This window comes from Sardina pilchardus, chromosome 2 (assembly GCF_963854185.1).
Source record: "Sardina pilchardus chromosome 2, fSarPil1.1, whole genome shotgun sequence".
NCBI lineage: Eukaryota > Metazoa > Chordata > Actinopteri > Clupeiformes > Clupeidae > Sardina > Sardina pilchardus.
This window is the reverse complement of record NC_084995.1, coordinates 30,288,838-30,314,977: the sequence shown is the minus strand read 5'-3', so window position 1 is coordinate 30,314,977 and position 26,140 is coordinate 30,288,838. Positions and strand designations below refer to the sequence as shown.

Sequence of the window (26,140 nt, the reverse complement as noted above, 5' to 3'; positions counted from 1 at the left end):
AAATAATCCTAAAACAGTAGACAGGCTATTATGTTAAATAGGCTAATAATAACTTATTATTATAAACGGACTATCAATAACGGCCGCACTTTCTATGAAGTTTCATACGGTTTCTTTGTCTCAATTTTTCTCGCATGTTTTCCTTCGGAGTTCCTCCCCCTGCGGCGCTGGGCGGAGTTTCATACCGAACCAGACGCTCCTTTTGTCGGATCTGTTTCGACCTGACTCCCCGGGGTTTACCGTTGAAAAAAAGGAACTTAAACATCACCAAAACAAACAACTCGATTATATCATAATTTTGAAAAGCTGACTCTTTTGAAGTATCGAAAAAGGTGAGTAGTCTGGGTATTTTTGACGACGTTCCAAGCAATTTTCCTATCGTTCGTCCCCGAGTCTTTGTAACATTCATGGCGGCTCTGCAGTGAGAGCTTTGGGGCGAGGGAAGGCATGAGACAGCGGGTACCCGCTCTCATCGCTATTTTCATTTTTTCGGTCGCTGTAACAAGGGTAGCATTCTATATTTTCTGCAGATTAAACATAAAACTACATCGTTCGCTTCTGTGAATATTTTCGTTATCGTCTAAATAGCATTAATTTAACAATCACCGTAGCCTACACATTATGTTAATCAAATTCACGTGCTTCAAAAAGGCAATCTATGAGATTAGTCTCTCAGATCAACACGATTTAAATCAGATAGACGACAACCTTAAAATATTTCGAGCCTGAGAACTGCGACCATGTTACCCCGTCGAGGCATCTGCCTATAGCTTTCGTGCCAGCGGAAACTGCGTGCTGACTCCTGCCGGAATGAGGGCGCCATTACGGGGTATGCAAGCAGACAACAGTCGGTGTATCAATAACTTCCCATGTTGAAACACCACCGTGCCTCAACACTACTGACAACCACATGCATTGATCAACAACAGAAAAACATCAAGAATCCTTAATTATGCACAATGTCATGAATTAATTTCCAAACACTTCCTGTCATTAAGTTATTGCTTGTTAAAACGTTAAGCTGACGTTACTTTTTAAAATGTGTTGCATGCATGGCAATTAACAAACATTTCCTTCTAAGTGTTGAGCATGTTGTCATTTTGTTCAGTGAGGTTTTTAACTGAAGACGACCTTGAGAGCGGTAGGGGGATGACACTTTAACCGGGAAAAGCGGCGCCTCGCACGGTTGCACAGCGGCGTCACCGCTTGGGGGTGGCGGGCGGATAAGTAACGTTACGTAGGCTACCTCTGGAAACTGTTCCGCCCGTGTTCGTGCTGGCTCGCGCTAGAAAGGTCTGTCACTCTAGGCTAACTCTGTGGCTAGCTACGTTGGCTGGCTAACCAATACAATTCACCTCGGATTACACCTGCATACGAAGACGTGAACACTTTGTCCTGCACAACTTAATGGTAGAGTGCGTACATTTTTAAGTTTATTCTGTACGACGCCCGAGGTGATATTGCTTATTTACCTAAGCTAGCTAACGTTAGGTTGCTAGTTTAGCATAGCCTAACATGCCAAAATTCTCTATACAAGACAAGGTTCTCTAAACAGGAGAACTTTAATATTAGGGTGCGTATGGCCTAAATTGCAACTTTTAAACGAAGGAGGACATTTCTTATTCTACGAAAAGTACTTCGAACTTTAAATTAATGCATGTTAGCTAAATGTCATGGAGGACCAATCGCACAATGTAGCTCGCATTATCTAGCCTAGTTAGCCTTAATCGGAATGTAGGTCAGAGAGCATGCCTACTTAGCTTGGACGGCTGAGCGGACGTTGAGGCAAGTTAACAAACACATTTCACTTCGGACCTATGGGCAAGAACTTTGTAAGTTACACGGTGGACCGGCAGCTTTGAATGTAAAACCGCTTAACGTTAGCGTTACTATCCTAGCAATGTGACGGTTAACGGTATGTTGTACGCCAGACAGTGCATCACCACATATTCCCATCTGTAACGTAGCAGTTTAGCCATCAATTACAAGGTTAGCAAATTCATGCTTACAGCATGTGTTGCATTGAGTAACTTCAAAAGGTACCACCAAACAACATTAAACTCCGCTGTATGTTCACGTATCTACAGCGTAACCGTTTTCCGAAATTATGTTAGATTATTCGTTTTAAACAATTGGCATGACATTTAGCGGTGAAATCAACTTTAGAAAGCTAACGTTAACGTTACTATTGCAGAGAATACAGTAGATGGCGGCCCGCAGGCATTGCTAAAGCATTCACCGGCATGACGGTAACATCGACACGTTACTGACATACACAATCTGTGGTATTGTAATGATATAAAACGTTGCTCTCTACCCAAATGATAACTAACCATTTGCTACTGGAGTATTTCAAGGTTAAGACTTAAATAGCCCTCACCCTGTCATCAGCCCCGGCTGAATGTATACACCCCCGGTGGTGTGGCATGGCTGGGTCAGCACCGCTTGGCTGTCGCTGGCAGCAGTCTCCTCTCACAACCATTAAGTAACGTTATGTTTAACGATCGATCGGGGAAGAATAGAGAACAAAACGATGCTTCTTATTATTCGTCTGCTTTTAGCCGTATAGCGTTTTGTGTCAGCGGGCGATCACATCGCACTGATGCGTCTCCTTATTGGGAGAGGATGCATAGGCGGAGTCAAGGCTGGGTCTGGTCCTGGATTGTCCTAAATGGCAATTTTGTGTCAAGTCGGAACGTCAGAAGTATGTTACCTTTCCAGTTAGTTAGCACCCGCTATGCAACAGACGATGTTATAGTGTGTTTGTATGTGAGATGCAGTTTGTGTGGGGAAGGTGCACTTTTATTTCTTTCATTTGCAACTTAATACAGATGATTCTTGAACTTTCTGCCAACGATTGTAAATCTCTAGACAGTTGAACGTGTCTGATCCGATTGTTGTTTGTGTTTTTTGAATGTTATAGGGCTGTATCCATTTGGAACTGCCCACAGAGTCTCCATCATGAATGGCAGTACAAGTGTCTCTGCCGCCCAGACTGGACGAATCAAGTCAGAGATAGGTGACACATTGCTTGTTCAATACCACTAAGCACAAGGCTGCAACATATAAACAGTTATGCTACTTGCTTATCCGATTTAATCAAGACTTTAAGTTTGTGCTTCTGTACCAACTTTGTCCCTGTATTTGTATTTGTTAGTAGATGATCTGTGGAGGAAGGAAGACTGTCTGACATTACTGGAGAGAATCCGCAGCCTACTGGCTGACAGTGACTCAATGAAGTACAAGACCACAGAGTCTCACTTTGACTGGGAGAAAGTGGCCTTTGGCTCTTTCTCAGGGGATTTGTGCAAGCAGAAGTGGCAGAAGCTCTCCTGTGAGGTATGTCCATGCAGAACCATTGAAGTGTCAGTGCAGCGGACAATAAGTGCTTGGCTGCCTGACTCTGGTAGCCTACCAAATGGGATTGTTTAATAATTATTTGTAACGGGATGTCTCCAGTTGTAGTAAATTGCTAAGAAAGATCTTGCAGCAGTAGTTGGGTCTGATATACAGTACTTAATAGTAATTACTATTGGACAGAAAAATATGGTTACTCGTCTCGCTCAGCCAATTTGGAACTTGGAACTGCTTATATTCTGTTTTTCTTTACTTCTAGGTGCGCAAATATAGAACTATGACCGAGCTTATTGTGGATGCCATTGAATTTGTAAAAAATCCATACAAAGGAAAGAAATTAAAGGTATGTTTCTCAAGGCAAAACCATAACAATTGTAATATGCATGTTTAAAAGATGTCTCGCATGCATCGATCATGTCATTCTTGATCGTTTCATTATGAACTGCATTGAACAGCTCATAAGTTTTGCTTCATTCCCTTTGAAAACACTTTAACCCAACACAGTAACCCTTTCTTATATTTTCAGACGCATCCAGACTTCCCAAAGAAGCCTTTAACCCCTTACTTTCGTTTCTTCATGGAGAAACGGGCAAAGTATGCCAAGATCCACCCAGAGATGAGTAATCTTGATCTCACTAAGATTTTGTCCAAGAAGTACAAAGAACTCCCAGAGAAGAAGAAGGTACGACGACGGTGTACTATGTAGAAGACGAAAAACATGCTTATTTTGGTTCACAAACGATAAATGTAAAACATGTAAATCTTCATATGCTCTTTTCTTCTCTTCAGCTCAAGTACATCCAAGAGTTCCAGAGAGAGAAGGAGTCCTTTGAGAAGAACATGGCACGGTTTAAGTGAGCACCAGTTTAACCAAATTATCTACTCTGTTTGAGACATACTACTAGACCATTTTCTTTAGGGCTGTATGGAACATTATGATCTCCATTCCAGAGAGGACCACCCAGAGCTGATAGAGGAGAGAAAGAAGTCCGACCTCCCTGAGAAGCCTAAAACTCCTCAGCAGCTGTGGTACAACCATGAAAAGAAGACCTACATGAAGCTTCATCCAGATGTAAGTCTGACCACATTTGAGGAATTCAAATGGTTTGCATCACATATTTCTCTAGTCCTGTGTGTCAGAGGGTGTAACAGCACATAGTATTTGTAACTAAACAATACTAACTGTGTGTTACTGTTGATATGACAAACTTGCCTTCCTTTGACCAGGCTCTTTTCTCTAACAATTAACAAGATGCAACAAAAAACGTTGAAGTGTTTGTAAGCGTTGTAATATATTTATCTTATGTTTGTTATGTTTGTCATGTTCACTTAGGTTAGCCAGAAGGAACTGAAGGAAGCACTACGCCGACAGTGGTCTCAGCTGTCTGACAAGAAACGTCTGAAGTGGATCAGCAAAGCCCTGGAGCTGCAGAAAGATTACGAGGTAGAACATAGTTTACATTCCCTTTTTCCCCCTATCAAACAGACGGTGACGAGACAGGCCTCAGAATCAGCTGCCTGTTTGAGAGGCCCTTTGTCCCAGCCACTCCACCCTCCTCTGACAACTGAGTATTTTCAGTAACAGAATCTGCTGTTCATACATGCACCCCTCTGGTGCAGACACAGGGGACGATGCAGCCATGAAATTCAGGAGAAGAATACAGTACACTGATTTTCGCCTCCATCACAGCAGGCAGTCTGCCATTTGGTTCTCGGGTTGACTTGACTTGCTTTGCTGGGTATATAATGAGCCAAAAGCTTGAGCTTAAAGTGAAAATGGACCTGATCCCCTCAACAATGTACTGACCTCTCTTGCATACAGAGGTCATCTGCAAGCTTGACTCAGTGAAATGTGATAACTCCATGCAGAATTAGTATGCAGTATATTCCAGATATGGATTCATCCTCAGATGCTTTAGTTTTGGACAGAGTCTTCCATTTTATTTTTTCAAGTATTTTTTTTTGGCCTTTTTGCCTTTATTTGGATAGGACAGTGAAGTGTGACAGGAAGTTAGATGCAGAGGGAGATGAGGCGGGACCACTGATCTATAAAGAATACCTGGATAGACTATCTCATTGTTGCTGACCCATCAACAATGAAGCCAATGGAACTGTCCCGAGTGGTCCCATAATGGCGGCGAGGTGTTCCAATTCCATTGTTGCAGAACGGCAACATTCTTTTACTGTCTTTTACTGTCTATGGGTGCGTTCGTAAATTGCACTCCGAGCGCTCCGAGCACACTCTGAAACTTTTTTAACCGTTCGTAAATTCAGAGTGTGGATGGAATTATCGTTCGTTTATTCAGAGCGTCACACTCTCGGAGCGCCCAGAGCGTACTCTGGGCACTCCAGCTGAAAGTACAGAGTAGCAGAGTGTGACGTCACATCAGTCAGCTAGTAACGAATCTAGTTACCTACGTAACGTTAACAGGTTAGCATTTTAGTGCTAGTGCTAGAAGAACGTTTCTAACTTGACATTACAAGCGTTGCTCATCAAGATTATGTAGACGGTTTAAATAACTGCTCTCACATTGTTCTTCATCATCACTGTCAAGAAAGCTCTTGCATCAGTGGAATTGAGTTTTGAATAATACATAAACCCTGTTTCAAAAGTGCCGTAGTGGCGTCCATATTGTAAACATAAACACAAATAATCGTTCGTAAATTCACTGGGAGTTAGAATGCTCGTCTTTTTCGAACTTCAGAGCGTTATTCTATTTTTCAGAGTGTCAGATTGAATTTACGAACGCACCCTATGCATTCCTATGGCAAGTGGTCCCATAATGGCCGCCCCCATGTAGGCTTCAGAATTTTGACGTAGATGCTCTATCCAGGTATTCTTTATAGATCAGTGGGCGGGACAGGGAAATGACCGCAGGTCGGGACATGGGTCCCCGTGAGCACTTGGACCCAAGCATGGTATGGACGCTGTAGCCACAGCAGCACCCCTCCATTAAGCACTCTTGACCTCCTGTGGCCCTGGCCCTGTTGTGTGTTGTAGGATAGCATGAGGATATACTTTGAGGCACACCCCGACTCCAATACAGATGAGCACGTCAAGTCCGTCCTGACCAAAGCCGAGAGGCAGCTCAAGGATAAGTTTGACGGCCGGCCTACCAAACCTCCACCGTAAGTGTCAGACTTTCTCTCATTCTCTCCCCCCCCTTCTTCCCTCACAGCAACGTCATTAGATGAAGAGATTCATGGTGCTCACAGTTAATCTTTTCTGACAAATTTGACTAACCCATAGTAACATCGCAGGGTAAATTCCACCCAAATCAGATTTTAACGTCTGCATGTAACAAAGATCTGGGTTTTCTTCATGCTAATCTCTTTTTGTAAAAAACAAAACGGGGGGAAAAAAACAATCCGACTTGAAACCCTTGTTGAGCCGGTGTGAAGCGAGTCTGTCTCCTGCTGTCTGTTTTCAGAAATGGCTACTCGCTGTACTGTGCCGAGCTGATGGTGAACATGAAGGACGTGCCCAGCACGGAGCGTATGGTGCTGTGCAGCAAGCAGTGGAAGATGATGACGCAGAAGGAGAAGGACATGTTCCAGAAACGCTGTGAACAGGTTAGGCCTCAGAGAGGGAGAGATTTGGAAGGGTTCGAGTTACTAACCATGTCACAAGTTTAAATCTAAGGGAATTCATTTAGCTGTTGCTCTTGAAATATTGTTGTCTTTTATATAGATACATAGCTCTCCATCAGTAAAAGAAATTGAATTAAATTGGCCCATTCTAACAGTTGTGTTCCTTTTTAAGATCGATTGTTTAATATTGGGATAGACCTGAGTTGTGTAGGTTTAGACCAGGCCTAGACAATCACATTTGTGGCAGTGAACAAACTCTCTATTCATCTCCAGAAAAAGAAGCAGTATGAGATCGACCTCCAGCGATTTTTAGAGGTAAGTGTGCATGTTATCAAACGACCAATAGCAATCAGACCACTGCGTCGCTTAAGCCCTGTGGCTCATTCAGTGGTATTCAATGGCGTGCTGCTGGTTCCGTCTATAGAGTCTGCCGGAGGAGGAGAGGGATCGGGTGCTGGGAGAGGAGAAGCTGCCGGGCTCCAGGCTGGCCATGAACAGTACAAACAGCCCTCTCCGGGCCAAGTCCCCCTCAGTAAAGGTGGGTGTAGGACTCTGTCAATATGGTTTAGACAGGAAGAGAAAAACATTTATTTATCAATTTATTTGCATACGTGTGATAATTAAATTGTTATTGCAGTTAGTGTTATACTGTTGACCAGAGTGGTTTTTGGCATGGATTGATGGACTTCTGAGAGATTTGGTACTGACTGGTGGTGTGTCTACCCTTTTTTTGTAGGAGAGGTGTCGGGATCCTGAGATGAATCATTGGGCACCGGGTGTAGCGATCAAAGACAAGAAAGACAACAAAAAGAAAGGTCGTCTCCCCGAAACACCCAAAACGGCGGAGGAGATGTGGCAACAGAGCGTGATCGGTGACTACCTGGCCAAGTACAGGGTAAGAATGCACCGTGAACACTGCCATAGCGGCCTCACTGGGGGGCTGGTTGAGCTTAAAGAGAAACATAACATTGCATATTTCTCTGCAGAGCTTCCCCTACAGCTTTAGCGTGTATATTTATACATATATAGGCTATATTTTTATATATATATTATATTATATTTGAAAGCATGGTTCTTCTTGTTCCTTACGCGTCTCAGACTTCCAGATGTAAACAAGGAGCGATCGCCTCCTAGACAAACTGCAAGGCTGCAATAGCGGATAGGGACATTGGGGGCGGGAGGAAATATGACTGTTTTCGATAAAACTGGTCAGCCAAGCAAAACAACGATTTCTAAGCGATTTTATGACTATGAAAATGTTGCATAGGGTCTCTCATCATAAGGCAGCGAACACCTGAATGAGCACAGCTGCTTGTTAGTTAACGTTTTTGATATAAATGTTAATTCAATTCCAATATGAACCTTTCCATTCAAGTGTATTTTTTTAAGCTTGTTTGGCTTGTTAAGCTTGTTTAGACCAAGTGTGGTCTATGCCCTGCAGTTGGGCTTTTTCCTCACTTGTGTATCTTGCTGTTGGTTCAGAGTGATCGGAAAAAGGCCCAAAACGCCATGGAGGCTGCTTGGAAGGCGATGGAAAAGAAAGAGAAGATCCCATGGATCAAGAAAGCAGCGGAGGACCAGAAGCGATACGAGGTTCAGTACCGGACCGTGGTCAGTGACCAGACGTTTTGACCACTGTCCTTTCACCTGTGCCGGAGAAATGTCAAAGTGTTGGCCACCCCTTAACAGTCCTCTCTCCCCACCCCGTCCTCCGTCGGGTAATCGGGTGGAGCCTCTGGGCCTGGGATCCACTTTAGACATGCCTTTCCCATTTTGTGTTGTACAGGTTGCAGTTACCTGCAGTATTACTGTTGAAATTAAGGCAGACTGAGTGTTAGCCATTGTTGTTGTATTCATGATTGTATGTATCCATTTCAGCATTGGTGACGTGAATGTCTGTTTCCATGTCATTGATGTCATTTTGATGTCAAGTGTAACAATTCTTCAGAGTTGCATGTGTATGCCATGCCATGCTAGTTGGTGTGACATGTACACAATTACTCTTTTACATGTTTTTTCAGATGTGATGTATGTTGCGTTTGGTATATGGTATATGCGTGTGTATGTGCTCGTGTGTGAGACACATATACACTGACGTCGTTTCTCCTGCAGAGAGAGCTGGTGGAGATACGGACGCCAACGGCTGGACAGGGGCAGCGGAAGCCCAAGTTTGAAGGCGAACCGAAGAAACCGCCTGTGTGAGTTACGTGCTTGCGTTTTCACAGTGAGATGAATTGGGGATGTATGTGGCACATATTCAACCATATGATCATACAGTGCATTTTTGGGATCATCGTTGTCTGGGTAGCTCAGTGGATGCGAGCAGACATTATTTGCTCAGTAGATTGTTTCATTGCTTCTTCTGTTACCCATAAAATAACAGTCAAGCCACATTTCCCCAGCTAGTTGGCATTGAGTTTACTGTAAACAGTATGTTACTGCACACTGACGACAAGTTTATTTAATTAGGTGAAAGTATTGCTGCCTGATTAACCATTCAGATGTCATAAAAAAACATGTGTGTTTTTGCAAATCCAATACAGACATCTCAAATTGGAATGGCCAACCAGAGAATGCTGCTGTGCTGTCTTGACATCCTCTCACGCTCACCGTCCTCTCTGTTTCCTCTCTCTGTTTCTCCTCAGGAGCGGCTACCAGATGTTCTCGCAGGAGCTGCTGACCAACGGCGAGCTGAACCACTTCAGTCTGAAGGAGCGCATGGTGGAGATCGGCAAGCGCTGGCACAAGCTGAGCCAGAGCCAGAAGGACAAGTACAAGAAGCAGGTGGAGGAGCAGCAGCTGGAGTACAAGGCGGAGCTGGAGGTGTGGGTGAAGGTAGGTCCCCCGCTGTGCTCCTGCTCTCCCCCAGCAGCCGCACTACTGCTACCGCTGGTCAGAATCCCCCTCCTTTGAGATTTGACTACATTTCACAAGTCTTTATGGACTTTTCCCAATGCGATGACCTACATACAGTAATTTCCCCGCATATTGTGAATTCTTGAATTTCCCCTTGGGGATCAATAGTATCTATCTATCTATCTATCTAAAGCAGCAGGACAGTATTTTATGCAAGTTAAAAGAAAGACCATATTACCATAACCATAACCATATTAACTGCCCCCCTGTATTAACCTCATAGCTGAAGAAATTTAGCAAAATCAATGTATAAGAAAAAATTACGGTACATCTACGTGCTGTGCTTGAATGATCTTGGATCTCTCTGCAACATGCAGTAGTGGAGTCTTTGACGGCCGCAGACACGTACTGAACTCTCTTCCCTTCTCTTTCAGTCCCTCTCTCCTCAGGAGCGTGCTGTGTATAAAGAGTTCTCCACCACGGTGAGTACTAGACTGTACTGGACTGGACTGTGCCATTGTTTTAATTAGTGCTTAATCCTAACCCTTCTGGCTTCTGTGCTCACACTCTGGCCTTCACGTAGCCTGTAAAGAAAATAAAAAGCTTCCCTCACTGATATATCTCGACACAAAGTCGTTGTTTGGCTCTAGTCTCCTCCCTGTACTTGATTTGCTGTTAGCGTTTTGTTTCAAATGAAGTCTCGTGTGCCAGTTGCATTGTTGAAAGAGCACTTTAGGCTCACTTTTCTCTGCTTTGACTCTTGGAATGGCTTTCAATGCTTCTGTAACTGAATTAACTACCCTCTTCGGAATAGCATTCTGTTGGCTGCTGTTTGGGGCTACTAATCAGTGCTTTGAGCTTTGAATCGTGTCCTTTCTTTCTTCTTGTGTTGTCCCCCCCCCCCTTTTTCCCTTTGTCTGCCACCCCTACCCTCTCTCCATCGATCAGAAACGGCGGAGCACGGCCAAGGCACGAGGTCCCGGAGCGAAAGTGCGCATAACCAAGGGGAAGGCGGTAGGTGCCAGAGCCACAGGAGTGGGGGCCGGGGGGGGCAAGCGTTCCATGGCGTACCGAGCCAAGGTAACGCCCACCCACATTACACACACACATTACCACTACACACGTTTACCTCATGCTGTACATGCTGATCTGAGTTGGGCCATCCAGTATGTAAACAATAAGAGAGTGGTGGGGACCAGTATTTGTAAGGGCACCTGGTAGACAGCAGAGTGCAGTCATAACCCTGTTACTGTAAAGCTGGATGATCTACTGTAATTGGGCCCTTAAGGAGCATTAGGTCTGGAAGGTAGTGGAAGAGCTGTAGCCAAATTGTTAAGCCAATTGTTTGGTAGGTCTAAATCTCATTGTTTGTTGAGTTTATAGTGCCCTGGAGGTCTGTTATCAATGTAAAATGTGATGGTTATATCTTTGGTCCTTTCAAACGTTTCAAAGGCAGAGACGTGTGTGTGTGTGAGTGTATGTGTGCTTGTGTGTGTATAGGTAGATAAAAGGATGGACAAAAAGATGTATGGTCAGATGGACAGAAAGATGTATAGACGGACAGACGGACGGGAAGACGGAAGGACAGGCCGAGAGGGAGATAATTGAAACATGTTTTATGTGCTGTCTCCATCATTATTTATAAGATTTGGGACCGGACGGAAGTGTCCTTCCTGCCAGGCACCCATATTGTTTTGTGCGTGCGTATGTGCGTGTGTGTGTGTGTGTGTGAGCGTTTGAGTATGGGTTTGAGAGAGAGAGAGAGAGAGAGAGATGGGGAGGCCAGGAGCTGTGGAACCTTGAGAGAAAGGTGTGAATTTGTGCTCCCCAGCAGGACACGTCAGAGTCAGATGATGAGGACGAAAAGACGGACACGACAGACTCTGAGGACGACGACGACGAGTCATCTGGCAGCACAGACAGTGATGATGATGACGACGATGAGGACGAGGTGAGGGATGAGAAATTCACTTCACATTCATGGGAAATTGAAGGGAGAACAGGGGGAAAACACTTCATACACCCATGTTCAGCTGATCCGCCCAGGAATTAATATGATGACACAGAAAAGCGCAAATAGCCATTTTCAGCTCCCACGGCAGGCAGTCTGTGCGTTTCCTCCTTGCGGCCTATTTGTACATACCATCGCCATGCTATTACGTGCACGTTACGCCTAAAATGGGTGCAGAACGTTAGTATATCTGGCCCCTAATATCAATGAAGGGTTAAAGTTGCTAGATTGCCAGGCAATGAATAACGTACAGTAAAGTTTAGTGCACCTGGTCTTCATACTATAATGTTCACAGCACCAGTTTTCACTTCCTCCCACATCATTACTATTGAATGCGATGACACTAAGCTTTTTCTAGGTATCCCATACTTCAACCCAATCCCATTTTTCTGTCTCCCCCCCCCCTCCACTTAGTTTTGCACGTTCACATGAGAGGGTATCCCAAATCTCTTTTGGATCCTGCGGAAGGGCTAAGGGGAAGGGCTAGGTACCCCTTAAAAACTATCATTTCCACAAGCTTACTTGAAGCTAAGGGGGTTATGAGAGATACCCAACAAACACCGCTCACACCAGAAAAAACAGCACATAAAAATTAACAAGGATTCTAAAATTAAAACGATCATTGTTTTATGTTGCAATTGTGATTTTGCAACAAGGTTAACAGTACATCATTATTGCCGATTTGCAGGGACACACATTTTACATATCCATGTCTAATGCCCCACACATTGACAGCATACCATGTCTGAAATGGAACTAATGTCCAGCAGCAGCAAACTTTTTTACCACTCGTCTGATATGAACGCTGCATAGCCTACTGCTGCCGACTCGTCGCATCTACTACAGGTAGCAACGACTTCTGATGTCAAGTGACTTCCGATGTCAAGATTTGTAAAACATCAAGTTGTGCAACGTTTACAAAGCTTAAACTGTATGTTTGTTTTGTCCCCCATGCCTGTCTCATTCATTCCGACCAGGAGGGACGAGCAAAACATTAGGCACGTTCCACTTCTGTTGAAATAATTCTTGAACAGTTCTGTCCAGAACTGAAAGTGCAACAGTATTTGACAGAAGACCGATGTAGGCTGCTAGTGCCAAATATTAACTTTCAGTTCGGTACGATCTCTTTGTAAATTACGTTTAATTCAAAAGTGTGTCAATCATCCCGGTTCTCCCTTATGGTAGGCTAGTGGTGTCACCAAGGAGAATATTTTCAAGGGACAAAGGCGAGGAGTAAGATGAAGGGGTAGGGGCAAGGGAAGTGGTAAGACGGAGTAATGGGATTGGGCCTTTGTGTAGTACCGGGTCATTGACATAGCAGTGTCCTGACCGGTAATTAGAAAGTCAGTGTTGTAATATGTTTGTTGTTTGGTCAGAACGACGAGGAGGACGATGAGGAGGACGACGAAGACGAGGACGGGTCAGACGCCACCAGCAGCTCATCCTCGGAGGACAGCAGTGACTCGGACTCGGACTGAAACCCCGCGCCCAGCCCCCCCTTCGCAAAGGGAAGGGAAGGGGAGGGGCAGTGCAGGACACGCCCCTCTCGATCAAGGCCCCTTCATGCCACCACGGCATGTGGGAGAGCTGTGGCTGTGACCTCTCCACAGTGGCTGGAGTGTAGCCCCTGCGTCCACCGCCGCCATAGAGCCAGCAGCAGCAGAGGAGGTGAAACAGCAAGTGGGCTTCTAGGGGTGTGGGGGGGAGAACGGCTCTCTGCCTCCTGGAACCCAAGAGACTTTTACTCAACTGGACAACTTCTGATGTTGTTTTTGTTTTTGTTTTTTCCTTTTAAGGAGCTGTGTTACTTGTGTGTTGAATGCAATGTTTTTTATGGCCTTTATATAGGTGTTATTAAAAGCTACGTTGCTTGTTTATTTTTTTAAAACCTGAAAAGGAAAGAATGAAGCTAATTGCTGGGTTTTGAATTTTTTGTGGGAAAGTTTGAATGCGTCTGGTAGGTGCTGATAAGGTTTTTGGAGATGGACTGTAAAATTGAGACTAGACCAGCTGCCTGTGTACATCCTAACCAGATGTGACGAAGAAGAGGGCTATGTTTAGCAGCCCTGGTTTTGATCATTCTCTGGTCAGATCCACAATAAATGCACTTTTTCCCCTCTTGTATTACTTTCTCGGTCTGTTGTGTGGTTTTTTATGCTGCCCGGAAAGCTTCTTACCTATTCCTTAACCCTCCTGTTGTGTTCGTTTCATATTTAATGGTTTTGTGTCCCCACTGCATTATAGCTTGTTATAAATCCATAGTAACACATATATTATAATCTAATGTTGTGATTGTCCTTTGCATCAACTTATTCTCTATTGGATATCACCGGTTTTGAACTTCCATTTGCTATTTATGGCCTGCAGGCCTCATTGACCTGAGCTCATGCAAGTCAGAAAGGGGAAGGTCCTATTGGGGAAAGGTTCCAGTGGGGGCTGGCGTAGAAGCAAAGAGGGGGAGGGTGTGTTTTAATGTACAGACGCACACATACTGTCCATGTGATCAATAGGTATGTGCATGGACTCAATGTTATACATTGGCCATTTTCTCACCCAATCATTTCTAATGGCCGGGAATACAAAACGGTTTTCTAAAGTTCAAATAAAATTCATTGTTATGAAAATGTGTTTTGTGTTCAGAAAGTGTGTTAACAAAGTCATGGAACTTCGTGGTAGTCAGAATAACAATATTTTGGAGAGAAAGTCACATTTGACCGCAAACACAACAGGAGGATTAAACATCATGTGCGCAATGGGTATCTCCATTTGCACTTAATTAAGACAGAATGCTATACCACCAACTGAAGAGTTCATGTGATGTTGTGCACTTAATGATCTCATTATAAATGTAACCTGTGGTATCTAGGCCCTTCCGTGGTTTCCCCACACCGTTACAGTGGCTGAGTTTCCCCAGCTGCTGTGCTATTCCCGCTCCGCTCCCCTCCGATCCTGTCCACTGTAAGCCCCCCCCTCGACTCCCTGTGGCCCACATGGTTGATTTCGCTTCCTGTCCGCACTGCTGATCTTTTCACCAGTTCCAGATGAGAAATCAATGCCCTCACCTCAGGCATGTCGAGCAACGGGTATTCGATTCGCAGCTGATGTAGGCAACTCTTTTTTGGATTGAGCAAAATGAGTGAAGCATGGTACATTCTGCAAACCCATATCTGAACAGTTTACGTCTTTCCGAATTTCTGGAAGTGTTACAACAGGAAAAAACTGCTGCGGTCTCGGTAAGTTATTAGGCGTGGCTTTCGCAGTGTTCAGTGTATCTGGATTGCATATTCTGACAATGTCCGAGATACATTTTTTTTTTATTTTCCACCATAATATGCTTTGTAAGGATGAGCATTGTAGCCAAGATCTTGTAAACCCTGTTCAGTGGTCGTGCTCAGATTTATTACCTCTGGCCATTTGGTAGATTTTGCCAAAAGTTCATCCTTTTGGAAAACATGGTATTTTCAAGGTCTTTTCAGAAAAGTAGAAAAGTGCAAACCGTTGAGTAGCCTAAATGTTTACACTGAAATGCAGTTCCCGGTTTTGCGAATGAGATTAACTTTTATGTTGTCTAAAATAGATTTTGTACCCACAGTCATGAGGTCCTCTTCATCGCGATTATCGAGTTTTTCTTCAAGGGACTCTCTTTGGAATCGGTGAGTTGCAATTTTGGGAATCTTATATTTTACTTCAGCATACAACTGATTTTGACTGTAAAGAGAGCACTTTTGAACAGTCTGACAACTAGGACTCGCAATGACGAGACGGAAAAAGCGCACGTCAAAGTCCAAGTCTTCCAGGTCACGCAGTGGTTGTAGTAGGCTATGTATGTCCAGTCTATTTCCAAATGGCCACATAGCGGTATCCTATTGATCTAATTTGTAGCACCATTTAAGTCTGTTGTCTCAAAGCAGACTTGCGCAATTTTTAATTTTTTTTTTAAATGATAATAATTTAAGCAAATGCCAATAACCCACATCTAACCTAAAAGCCCTATGTATTTACAGTATACGACTAATTGAGATAGGGTGGTTGGAAAACCGTTAGAAACATGGAGTCTGTTTACTGACTTGTGTCAATCACACAGCAAACTTGCCAAAGGCTATGGGATTCGTGCATTTGGAGAGTCTGTCTATTCACTGAACTGTGCATTTCTGTGCACCTAACTTAAATTCGAAATTAATATGTATGAGTTTATGCATTGTGTGTTGAAGCATGCGCAGACCTCTTCCTTGTTTATCCTCGTCATCAATTGTGGGAGGGGATGAGTTTGCGTGCGTGCGCTGGTGTCAGAAAGCAGAGACCATCAGGACGAAGGAAAAATCGGAGGAGAGAAAGGGAAAACTGAGAATGAAACGGCCATCGTTGGAGTTGGAATCATCCTTTATCTAAAGGGATTGCATTTCGTTCCTCAAACAATGCAAAATATACATAGGGAAATGGAATGAAAATATTTTCGTGCAGTTTAAGCGCTTATCTTGAGCTGTATTAGGCAAAGCAAGTGGGCAGGAGATATCGTTGTTATTTAGATGCGAGTGCCCAATTAAATCAAGAAAAGGAGGGAGCTCTTGTCTATTGCTCATAGGGACCTTGGGTTCAGTGAACAAAACTGCATTGCTTCTGTAGATCGTTGGTGATCATTGTCATTCACGCTCGTCTGAAGAAGGACACATTCGGCTCATTTTCCTTCTGTGATTAATGGTGTTGCTTCTGTGAATTTCCTTCATCTATTGTGCTGGGCGATAATTTGCCAAAGGATGCCGGATCAGATATCGGTGTCCGAGTTTCTCTCGGAGACAACGGAGGATTACAACTCCCCCACTACATCAAGCTTCACCACCCGATTGCAGAACTGCCGAAACACGGTCAACGTCCTGGAAGAGGTAAGGCCGCTAAGACCATTCCATCACGGATTTTAGCAAGCAAGTGGGCGTCATGTTCAAGACAGACCGACAGTAGTACGGATACACATACTCACATATGCATGGATACACTAAACAAACGGTTTCCCCTTTAGAGTAAGAAGCCTGCTGCCTCCGCTGCTTATGAACTTTATGGTTATCCTCTCCCAGCTCTCAATGCGTCCGCGCTTGGGTTCCCCACGGCCGTATAGCTAGCTAGCTATCTGGACAGATATTCATAGGACACTGATAAATGGTCGGTATGCGGAAGGATCCCAGTGTGAAACACTAAATTTGGGTCTAAACCATAAACCCTCAATGTTTATACTTCAGACTGTTTAGACAATAGTGGCCGGGCTTTCAGACAATAACAGATAACGGTACACCTTGTTTCAGTCCAGTGATGCGTAATGATGACCCTGGAATTTGACTTCGCAACGTCAAAAAGATACAGTCGAATGCGGCACTGGAAACGATCGTTTTCAGCTGTGTTGGCATCCGGTATAGAAATATTTTTTTGTGACGGACTGCAATGAAAAGATAATTCTGTGTTTCTTCATTGACCATTATGAAAAACAAATATTATCGCAGTCTGCAGCCTATCAAGTAGCCTATACTGATCCACTTCCAATGAAGGTATTTTAATATTTGAAATGTTATCCAGGCACAAATATTGTCCATTTGAGAAAAGAAACAACATATTTTCCAACATTAGTAAAGCGTTACAAGGCCCCTGATGCGTCATTTTTACGGTCAGTCTTGGTGAAAGTGTGTTTATCCTATCCTTTCCCCCATGTATGTTAAAGCTCGTGTAATTAGATCCGCAGTTAATTAGTAAATGTAGTGAATGGCATCAAACCCACTGGAACGTAAATGAAGACAGATGGGCTAATGGTTGTCATGACCTAGTTGTCTGTATTATGTTTATTCATGAACATGTTCTTGGGAGTGACAAATCGGCGCGCCACTTCAAGCTGCACACAGGAAAAGGTGCATCATGCTCTGCTTTCAATAAGTACATTTGGTCTCAACATTAAACCAGGATGGATAATGATGTGATGATATGATATAATGACTTTAAGGATTATTTTAATAAAGGTTTCTTTGTCAGTGCTTTTAGTGAAATACAACCCATTTCAGATTAATTTGCAAGATCATGAGTTGATTTGATTGATAGTGTGAATTGTTTCAGTAATTGATTAATTCAATTATGTTAACTGCTCTATGTGTGGCCTGCAGTCCTTTTCGAACTGGAACCTTTGACCTCATCACACTGTTTTGGGTTCTGTAGTGGTCTCAGTAAAGCAATACAGGTGTTTCTCAGGCACCTATAATGCCTTGGTGCATTAGTCTGGTACAGCTCTCTGATTTCAATCTTCCATATCTCCAAAGATTAAAAGTCTGTAATAACCTACATATAATCATGCCGTTATCATTTGGCACTGTTAATACAATGGAAGCAGAGAATGAATTGTTTGGAAGGAGATCAGGTCGTCTGAGATCAGGCTCTTGTGACTGTGTCCACCCCCTCTCTGTCAGAGCGCGTGAAGATCTCTCATGTAGAGTCGTGGCAGCCCCTCTCTGGCCGTGAAGAAGAGCAGAGAGATTTGTGATGGGCTAAGAATAGGCCTGTGTGCTTGTGTCGGCTAATAGGGAGAGGTTATTCTCCAGAGCAGTAGTTCTGGGAGGAATGGGAGAAAGGGAGAGAGAGAGAGGGGGGTGGGGTGGGGTGGGGGGTGGGTGGGGGATTAACCTACTTACGCACAGGCCAGTGCACACCTGACCTTCCACGCAGGATGTCTGCTAAGAAGTGGAGGTGTTTGATTCCCTGTCAGCTTGCCATCATAATGGAGCCAGCTGTGTTCACACTGTATAGCCAGCTCTCAGAAGAGCCAAATGATCTGAATGGATCTAGATGCAGACATTATTTTAGTGCACTCTTGAGTGCATTAGACTCTTTGCCATTTGATGTCACTTGATTATGCAGACGTAAGGGGACTGTGCGTAGACACTGTCTACTAGACAGCTAAGCACATATTGAGATGGGTTGAGGTTGCGGCAGACCTTGTCTTTTGTTGTGAATGTTGATCCAGGAAAGTCTCGAGTGGGATGAGTCATCTTTCATGTCAGTCCTTGCCCTGACAGCCTTTTTTAGATTGGTGTTGTTGGCTTATGACCACACACACAGAGACAGACACACACACACACACACACATACACACACACACAGAAGAGAGCGAGAGACATTGTCACAAGCAAAAGCCCACCACGAAAGACTGTCCCGCAAACCATGTCTAATGATAGCTTGTTTTCAAGCAGTATGTTTCCAACTGTCGTAATATTTTCCCTTGTTTTGCACACGGACGTTCAGTCTGATCTCGGTACGCATTTTCTGAGATGACGTGATCTGTCTCTCGGTCCGAACTCCCCCTGTTAAGTCGGGTCCCTCGATGACATTCTTAGTTCACTTCGCTTAGTCGACTCCACCGCGGCTTTTGGGCTCGGCCGCACGGCAGTCTCCTCCGATCAGTGATTCCCCATCTCTCGCCAGCCTTGCTCTCCTGCCTGCGCACTCCCATGTGAACTTGCCATCCTCACTGACAGGCTCGAACTAGCCCGCATCAACTCCCTCTCTTCTCCAGCCAGCCTGACAGAAAAGCCAGCCCTCCACTCCTCTGCCATATACTCTCATTCACGCACGTACCCACCCACCCACCCACCAGCCTACCCGCCCCCCCCACAGCCCGCCATCCTCACTCTAATCCCGCATTCCAAACACGGCCTCCCTCGCTTGATAATGGTTTCCATGGCACGGCTCTCGTCGTGTCCCCTCTTTGAATATGAAGAACAGATGGCACAGTTGATGTATTGAAGGGCCGTGTTGGTGAGGGCTGCTGCCAGCACGGACGTTTCCACAGAGGCAGAAAGGAGAGAAAAGTATAGTGAGAAAAAAAAGAGAGAGAGAGAGAAAGAGTGAGTGGTAGAGAAAGAAAGCTGGGGAGAAAAAAAAGACTCTCTACCCTTCTTTTCCCTCCCCACCGCACCACCCATTCATTCGTTTACATTCTAGCGCCGGCGTTTTTGTTTGGCTCTTCACAGGCCAGCGGCTGAGACTGACGGTGAGGGGTGTAGAGAGGCCGGCAAGGGGTGTGTGTGTGTGTGTGGAGGGGGGGGGGGGGGGTGAGGAGGGCAGGCCGGGAGGGCTTCTATGTCCTCTTGTGTGCTCCCCGCGCATCCTGCTGTGTTTGCTTTGAGCGCGCTCAGGGGCTGACACAGGAGATTCTCTGTTGTTGTGGGGGGCTGCCTACAGAGGAATGCTGCCAGTGTGCAAAATCGCCCGAGACCGGGGATGGGGGTGGAGAAGGGGGGGGGGCACACACACACCAGGGCCCATGGCTCACGGAGAGCCCAGGGGTGCTGAGGCTGCAGCAAACCTTGCAGACACCATCAGCAGCCTGATTAGCACGGATACAAGTTTGGTAATAGGTTAGCTGGTCGCTTTTTGGCAACTTTGTTTGCCAATAGCTCCGTGAAAGCTATTCCTTCATTTTTGCAGGGTGTTCTGTCCCGGATCACTATACGGTATTGCATCTAGTTTGAGTGGCCAGTGAGAGCAACAGGTGTGTTTGTCTGTCCGTCACATGGCCATATTTAATCAGAATGAATTTAAAGATGATACCAAAAGTAATTGTTCATAAAATATATATACAGTATATATTTCGAAAAGTGTCAAATTATTGCACAGTGTTGCTATCCAGTAGATTAGAGAAATTAGGAAATCACAATGACTGTTACAGCAAACATAGGATCAGTTTCCTGTACATAGAGAACTGAAAACTTTCATGTAGACATTTTTAGTCAGAGGCTTTTTAAAACACTTCTGTTATAGCGGGACACTTTCTATGCAGTTCACTCACCCTCTTGTTAAAACGCCTAGCTGTGTGTTTTGTCATGTTGTACAGTTCCCGCCAGCATTCCCATTTAAATGGATGTATGAATAGATACAAAACCGCAGACTTCCATTTTAAAGTCTAAAATTCGTACCCTGCGCTCTATCAAAACCACACGATGAAAAGACCTAAAACTGCTGATGCACAACAAAATAATCCTGATCCAAACCTAGCATATGGCAGGTCTTCTATCTTCGTTAATTCCAACTAAAAACACATTCTTAGATGGCATTGTCTCTAAATTCATGCCTAAAGTAATCATCTGCAGTTTTACATGTCTAGGGATAAGAAAACAACCGCCAACCCCCGCCTCAGTCCCAGAGTGAAATGTGAGTTCAGATGGCCTCGCGCTTCCATTTGTCCCTCTGGCTGGACAGGCTGGGCAGTGAGCAGTGGCCTGTGACAGCTGGCAAGCAGAGCTCCCAATTGAGGAGCTGGTGGAAGTGGACAGAAATCTCGGCGTTAATTCAGAGCCTTCTCCATTTTGTTCAGCTGGACTGCTTTTCTGCCACACTTACACACACACACACACTTACACTTACACTCACACACACACACACACACACACACACACACACACACTCACACACTCACACTCACACTCACACTCACACACACACTCACACGCACTAAGACTTAAAAAGTGCTTGTCAGTCATTTAGCACCACTTAGAACCACAGCAACTCTGAAAGCTTGTGTGAGTGGATTGGTGTATTGATGCACCTTGTCTAGACTGGACGCAGTTAATGGAACAGCGCTCTAAAAGCTACAGGAAGGATGACACCGGTGCTCCTGTCCGTGTGTCTGTCAGGTGGACAGACAAGACAAACTACTGTGCATCTGTTAGAGTCAAAATGGCCTTTGGTGTTGCAACCTTCAGATGAAAAAATGTACTGTAGTAATGTGTGGCTATGGATTGTGGCAGCAGATGACATGTTTTTCTCTCTCCCTCCCTCTCTCTCTCTCCCCCCCCCCCCCCTCTCTCTCTCTATCTGTGTGATGGGAGGGTGAGCTCATCGTGTTATTTACATGGATAATTCCCCCTGAACTGGAAAGAGTAGCCCTGTTTTTAATGGGCTTTTGGCAAGACTGGCCTCGCGGCCATTGGGGATACCACAGTGCCTCCCCCATCACATTCACTTACTCCCTCCCTTATACCCCAATAACACACACATGCACGCACGCACACACACACACACACACACACAAACACACACGCACACACACACGCACACACACGCACACACACACACACACACACACACACACACACACTCAGCATGCATGTTAAGTCTGTCTGGCAGGGTCCCCCTTGCTCTGCCCATCGGAGTGGTGATGAATCGCCGTGGTGACCTGGTGTGACAGGACTGATCTGGAGTGGCTGCTGGGTGGCCAGATGGGAAACTGGAGGATTTACCTCCAAACATTTGTTTTCCTGCCACGCTCACGATGTGTCATTGAGGTCAGAGCTGTATATTTGTAATCAGCCCCAAGCACCGGCCATGTTCACATTGTTTGTACAAAGGACGTGGCAGTGTGATTTTATTCATTTAGTATATCTGTCATTCAGGCATTTTTTATGCGGCGTAAATGAACACAAATATTGTCATGAGAGACACTTATTGTATTAAAATCCCAGTTTATTAGGATTGTATCTATCGAGTCACGTTCACAGCCCTGTCACCATCTCTCTCCCTGCGTGATAAAAACATGGCGGCTCTAGCGCTGCGTCTGGGGAGCTGTGCGGTGGCATCCCTGCTCGGCCGGCGAGGATCTGCCCGGGACCTCTCTGGCCTCTTTGTCAGCACAAAACTGGCGTGTAGAGCCACACACACACACACATAACTCACAATCGCCCGGCTTGTCATTTTGTTTCTCTTTTTTTCCCCCTTTAGCTCTTCCTTTCGTTCTTGCTTTTTTTCCCTCCCCTCTCTGCTGTGTCTTTGTCTGGGGGAGTGTGTGTGTTCTGTGTGTGTGTGTGTGTGTGTGTGGCTGGTGTGATGACGTGGTGGCGGGCGGGTAGGCGTACGGGAGAGAGCGCGCGGCGGTCCCAGCCTGGCCCTGCGTGGCTCAGCTGCATTGTTCCGCGGCGCTAGCAGCAGCAGCAGCGGCTCCAGGAGAAGACAGCCTGCGGTGTCTCCCGTACTCACGGTGAGGTCACCTCCCTCCCTCCCTCCCTCTTTTGCTGCTGCTGCTGCTGCTGCTGCTGCTTTGTCCCCTGGCTTGTGTGGCGAGCGGGCGCTGCGGAGTGGAGCCGAGTGCCCGGGCTGCCCGCGGCCCTCGCCGCCCTGCTGGCGCTGCAGCGGCGGCTGCCGTAATGACGGAGCGTTCCGTGCCAGCGGCCCAGCTCAGCTGGCGCAGCGCGGTGAGGCGAGCGGCACCAAGGTCACGGGTGTCAGGTCTCTCTGGACACATCCGCACTGGCACCTATTTAATTTCACTGCGCTGTCAAATTATTGCACAGTGTTGCTATCCAGTAGATTAGAGAAATTAGGAAATCACAATGACTGTTACAGCAAACATAGGATCAGTTTCCTGTACATAGAGAACTGAAAACTTCTGATGAAGGACTTGCGCTTCATCAGATCGTGAGAGTTTATGTTTCGTTGGGGCATTAAATGGTGTTAAAATGATGCTGTGTGATTGTAATACAGCAGTGGTGTAATAAAAAAATAATAACACAGAGGTTAATGACACAGAGCTGTTGTCATGTGTGTACAGTATTCAACAACATATTTTTCTACCACCTGTTATTATGGCTTATGATTACTGTGTAATTATAAGGGCATCACTGTGTAATTATAAGTGGCATAAGTGTAGAGGAACACGTTTAGACGTGCAGTATTGCATTTTATCTTATGCAAATATATCTTGCCCATAATTTACATAACTGTCTTGTCTGCAGTATGTTGGTCAGTTATTCATTGAGTCCAGATTTCTATCATTATTCTATCACACATTATTTCTTTAAGTCAGTATGAGAACAACATAATGAAATAGGACATTGGACACAAGAATGTCAGTTCTTCCTTTGACCACTTCTTTGAGGAATCCTTTTGAAAGGTTCTGTCATTTGAATGGAAGTGAGTTACGAGGGCCGGAGGAGTCTTATTGGTGCGTGGAAGTGAGTTCTGAGGGGCCGAGGAGTCCTATTGGTGCGCATTTCCAGTGGAATGTTCCGGTCTCCACCCTTGTCCTTGGCGTGGCTTGTGCGTAGTCGTGTGCGGGTCACGGGTTTGGACAGAGGAGATCCCGCCGCAGTCCCACCACCAGGCCACTGCAGACGGCTGACAAGCCCGTAGCCTGCTATCCTCCGCCCTCTCCTCCCTCCATCCCTCCCTCCCTTCCTCCCTCTCTCCCTCCTTCCTTCCCTCCATCCTCGGGCACTCAAGTGTTTCAGTGCACTCTCAGGGGGACAGCTGTCCTAAAAACAGCCACTAAGCTTTATAACAGCTTATCTCCCATTGATTTCTTTTAAAGGCTAGGCAGAGCTGCTGGAGCGGACGTGGGGAGCTTTCGCATTCTTGCGGCCCTTTTTTTGCTAGGAATGTCATGCGATAGAGTAGTGCGTGTTTGTTTTTACAGAGGAAAGGCTGGTGGAGGGTGATGGAGTTCATCATACGATTGAATCTCATATGGCAGCAATGATAATATCAGATCTACAGTATATGCGTACGGATCTGCAGGCCTCACTAGAGGGGTGGGATGGGGGGGGGGGGGGCTCTTGTCAGGTTTGCTGGAGTGTTCCATTCACCTGGTATGGTTTTTGGATGCACAGTAGCGCCTGGCCTCTTTTCCAACTCATCTGGAAGTGAGATGCGGAGGCTAAGCCGGGTACAGGACCATGTGTGTCCCTCGCTCGGTGCTACGGGAGCCTGCCCACCTGGGCTCCCCTCTCTGGTCTGCCAGTGTTTGTGTGTTTGCACACGTGCACTTGTGGCCCCCCCGGGTTGAGTGCGACCCAGACCCCGTCAACTAGTCAGAGGGGGACTAAACAGCAATAGCACACATTCTGTTCTCCGGAGGGTCAGAAATATAGCCGCCGTCATGGTTACAGCGCAAACACAGAGCAGGACTCTCGGCGGCCCGCTCTCGCCATGCGCCCGTCTCGTGAGCTCACGTCCAAGAAGGTGATTTTCATCTGGGCTTCGACTGAAACGCTGCGGAGCTGTAACGTTTTTCAAAGATTTTTGAAAGAATTATACACCCCCCCCCCCCCAACACACACACACACACACACACACACACACTCTCCTGTCGGCCTTAAGTCATTCTGACAGAGCGATCCGCATGAAGGCCGCTCCTGGCCTCCTGGCCGCGTTCCACCGCTGCTCCGTGGCTCCTGGGCCGTGCCCATCAGCGGCAGTGTATAGCCCTGCCTCAACATCTGACTCATAAAACCCATGAAAACCTGGCCTCAGCACTTTTCTCTGGGTAATACACTCCGCTTTCCCCTGCGCACCAGTAAAGTGGGCCTTTTTGAACTTGGCAAAAACAGAGCGAAAGAAAGAGAGAGAGAGAGAGAGAGAGAGAGAGTTAGAGAGAGAGAGACAGAGAGAGAGAGAGACAGAGAGTTAGAGAGAGAGAGAGAAAGAGTTACAGAGAGTGAGAGAGAGGGTTGTAATCCCAGAAGGGTTTAGTGTTTCTCCACAATGATAGCTGGGCCCAGTGCGCTTGCGACCTAAATATTTGTTAAGCAGTGTGCTTTTGCTCCTGGTGGATCCGTTGGCTTTCGAGTAAAAACCCCTCTGCGTCTGTTGGTCACTCGCAGTGTTCATTTTTAGCCACGGCCATTGTTGGGCTAGGCAGCGGGAGTCTGAAAAACCAAGTGAATGTTTTTAAGGAGATGAGGCTTCTGAAAGGTTTTGTGTGTGTGTGTATATGTGTGTGCGTTTGGTGTGTTTGTCAGTGAGTGTGTGTGAGAGAGAGTGTATGTGTGCGTGTGTGTGTGTGTGTGTGTGTGTGTGTGTGTGTGTGTGTGTGTTTGCCAGCCCAAATGGAGAACTTGGAGTGAGAGTGCGAGAGCTGTGCGGAGTTTGTGCTATGATGTCATAGGCCTGTGGTGCTAATGAATGTAGCATGTCATGTGTTTTCAATGGAAAACACTGAGTAGGATTTCCTCTGCCAGACATGCATGGCCTTGGTGTGGGTGTGCATGCATGCAAGTGTGTGTGTGTGTGTGTGTGTGTGTGTGTGTGGTGTGTGTGCGTGTGCGTGTGTGTGTAGGAGCCTGTGTACGTTCCTAAGAGTATGAATGTCCTTGGTTGAAGGGGATCTGGCTGAGAGCGCTGATCAAAATAGCAGAGTCAGAGCTTGGGGTCTGTTACAGCTGCAGTGGACTGTAGATACACACACAGAGGATACACTGTAGGTACACACACACACACACACACACACACAGAGAGAGAACACACTGTAGATACACACACACACACACACACACACACACACACACACACACACACACACACACACAC

General features: G+C 45.7%; 2 protein-coding genes across 12 annotated transcripts in view; both read left to right on the top strand.

Annotated features, from left to right (window-relative positions):
- Window positions 1-178: 178 nt before the first annotated feature.
- Window positions 179-13,942, top strand: ubtfl (upstream binding transcription factor, like). 11 transcript variants are annotated; one of them, XM_062526061.1, is made up of 20 exons: window positions 179-332; window positions 2,924-3,019; window positions 3,161-3,339; window positions 3,617-3,700; window positions 3,884-4,039; window positions 4,147-4,211; window positions 4,309-4,429; window positions 4,691-4,801; window positions 6,359-6,486; window positions 6,789-6,930; window positions 7,222-7,263; window positions 7,373-7,486; window positions 7,685-7,843; window positions 8,431-8,559; window positions 9,061-9,146; window positions 9,594-9,783; window positions 10,239-10,286; window positions 10,753-10,884; window positions 11,636-11,755; window positions 13,192-13,942. In XM_062526061.1, exons 2-20 carry the CDS (start codon window positions 2,962-2,964, stop codon window positions 13,291-13,293), a joined length of 2,166 nt encoding a protein of 721 aa, XP_062382045.1. In that variant the 5' UTR covers window positions 179-332; window positions 2,924-2,961; the 3' UTR covers window positions 13,294-13,942. The 11 variants fall into 11 exon arrangements, with proteins under 11 accessions (XP_062382045.1, XP_062382072.1, XP_062382090.1 ...); XM_062526088.1 differs by having other exon boundaries at window positions 3,158-3,339; window positions 8,431-8,541; XM_062526106.1 differs by having other exon boundaries at window positions 3,158-3,339; window positions 10,753-10,818; window positions 11,639-11,755.
- A 930-nt stretch (window positions 13,943-14,872) lies between these two features.
- Window positions 14,873-26,140, top strand: part of asap1a (ArfGAP with SH3 domain, ankyrin repeat and PH domain 1a) — a 38,578-nt gene continuing 27,310 nt past the window's right edge. Inside the window, exons 1-3 of the mRNA XM_062526027.1 lie at window positions 14,873-15,048; window positions 15,408-15,468; window positions 16,569-16,695. Of these exons, the coding sequence (XP_062382011.1) occupies window positions 15,410-15,468; window positions 16,569-16,695 (186 nt within the window). The 5' untranslated portion in view covers window positions 14,873-15,048; window positions 15,408-15,409. The remainder of the gene's footprint in view (window positions 15,049-15,407; window positions 15,469-16,568; window positions 16,696-26,140) is intronic.

What these genes read in the sequence shown, in the direction of transcription:
- ubtfl (XM_062526039.1), top strand. Translation starts at nt 2,962, where the DNA reads ATGAATGGCAGTACAAGTGTCTCTGCCGCCCAGACTGGACGAATCAAG. An exon ending in ACGAATCAAGTCAGAGATAG is followed by an intron (nt 3,020 to 3,157) that starts GTGACACATTGC and finishes TGTATTTGTTAG; the next exon opens with TAGATGATCTGTGGAGGAAG. An exon ending in ACATGAAGCTTCATCCAGAT is followed by an intron (nt 4,430 to 4,690) that starts GTAAGTCTGACC and finishes ATGTTCACTTAG; the next exon opens with GTTAGCCAGAAGGAACTGAA.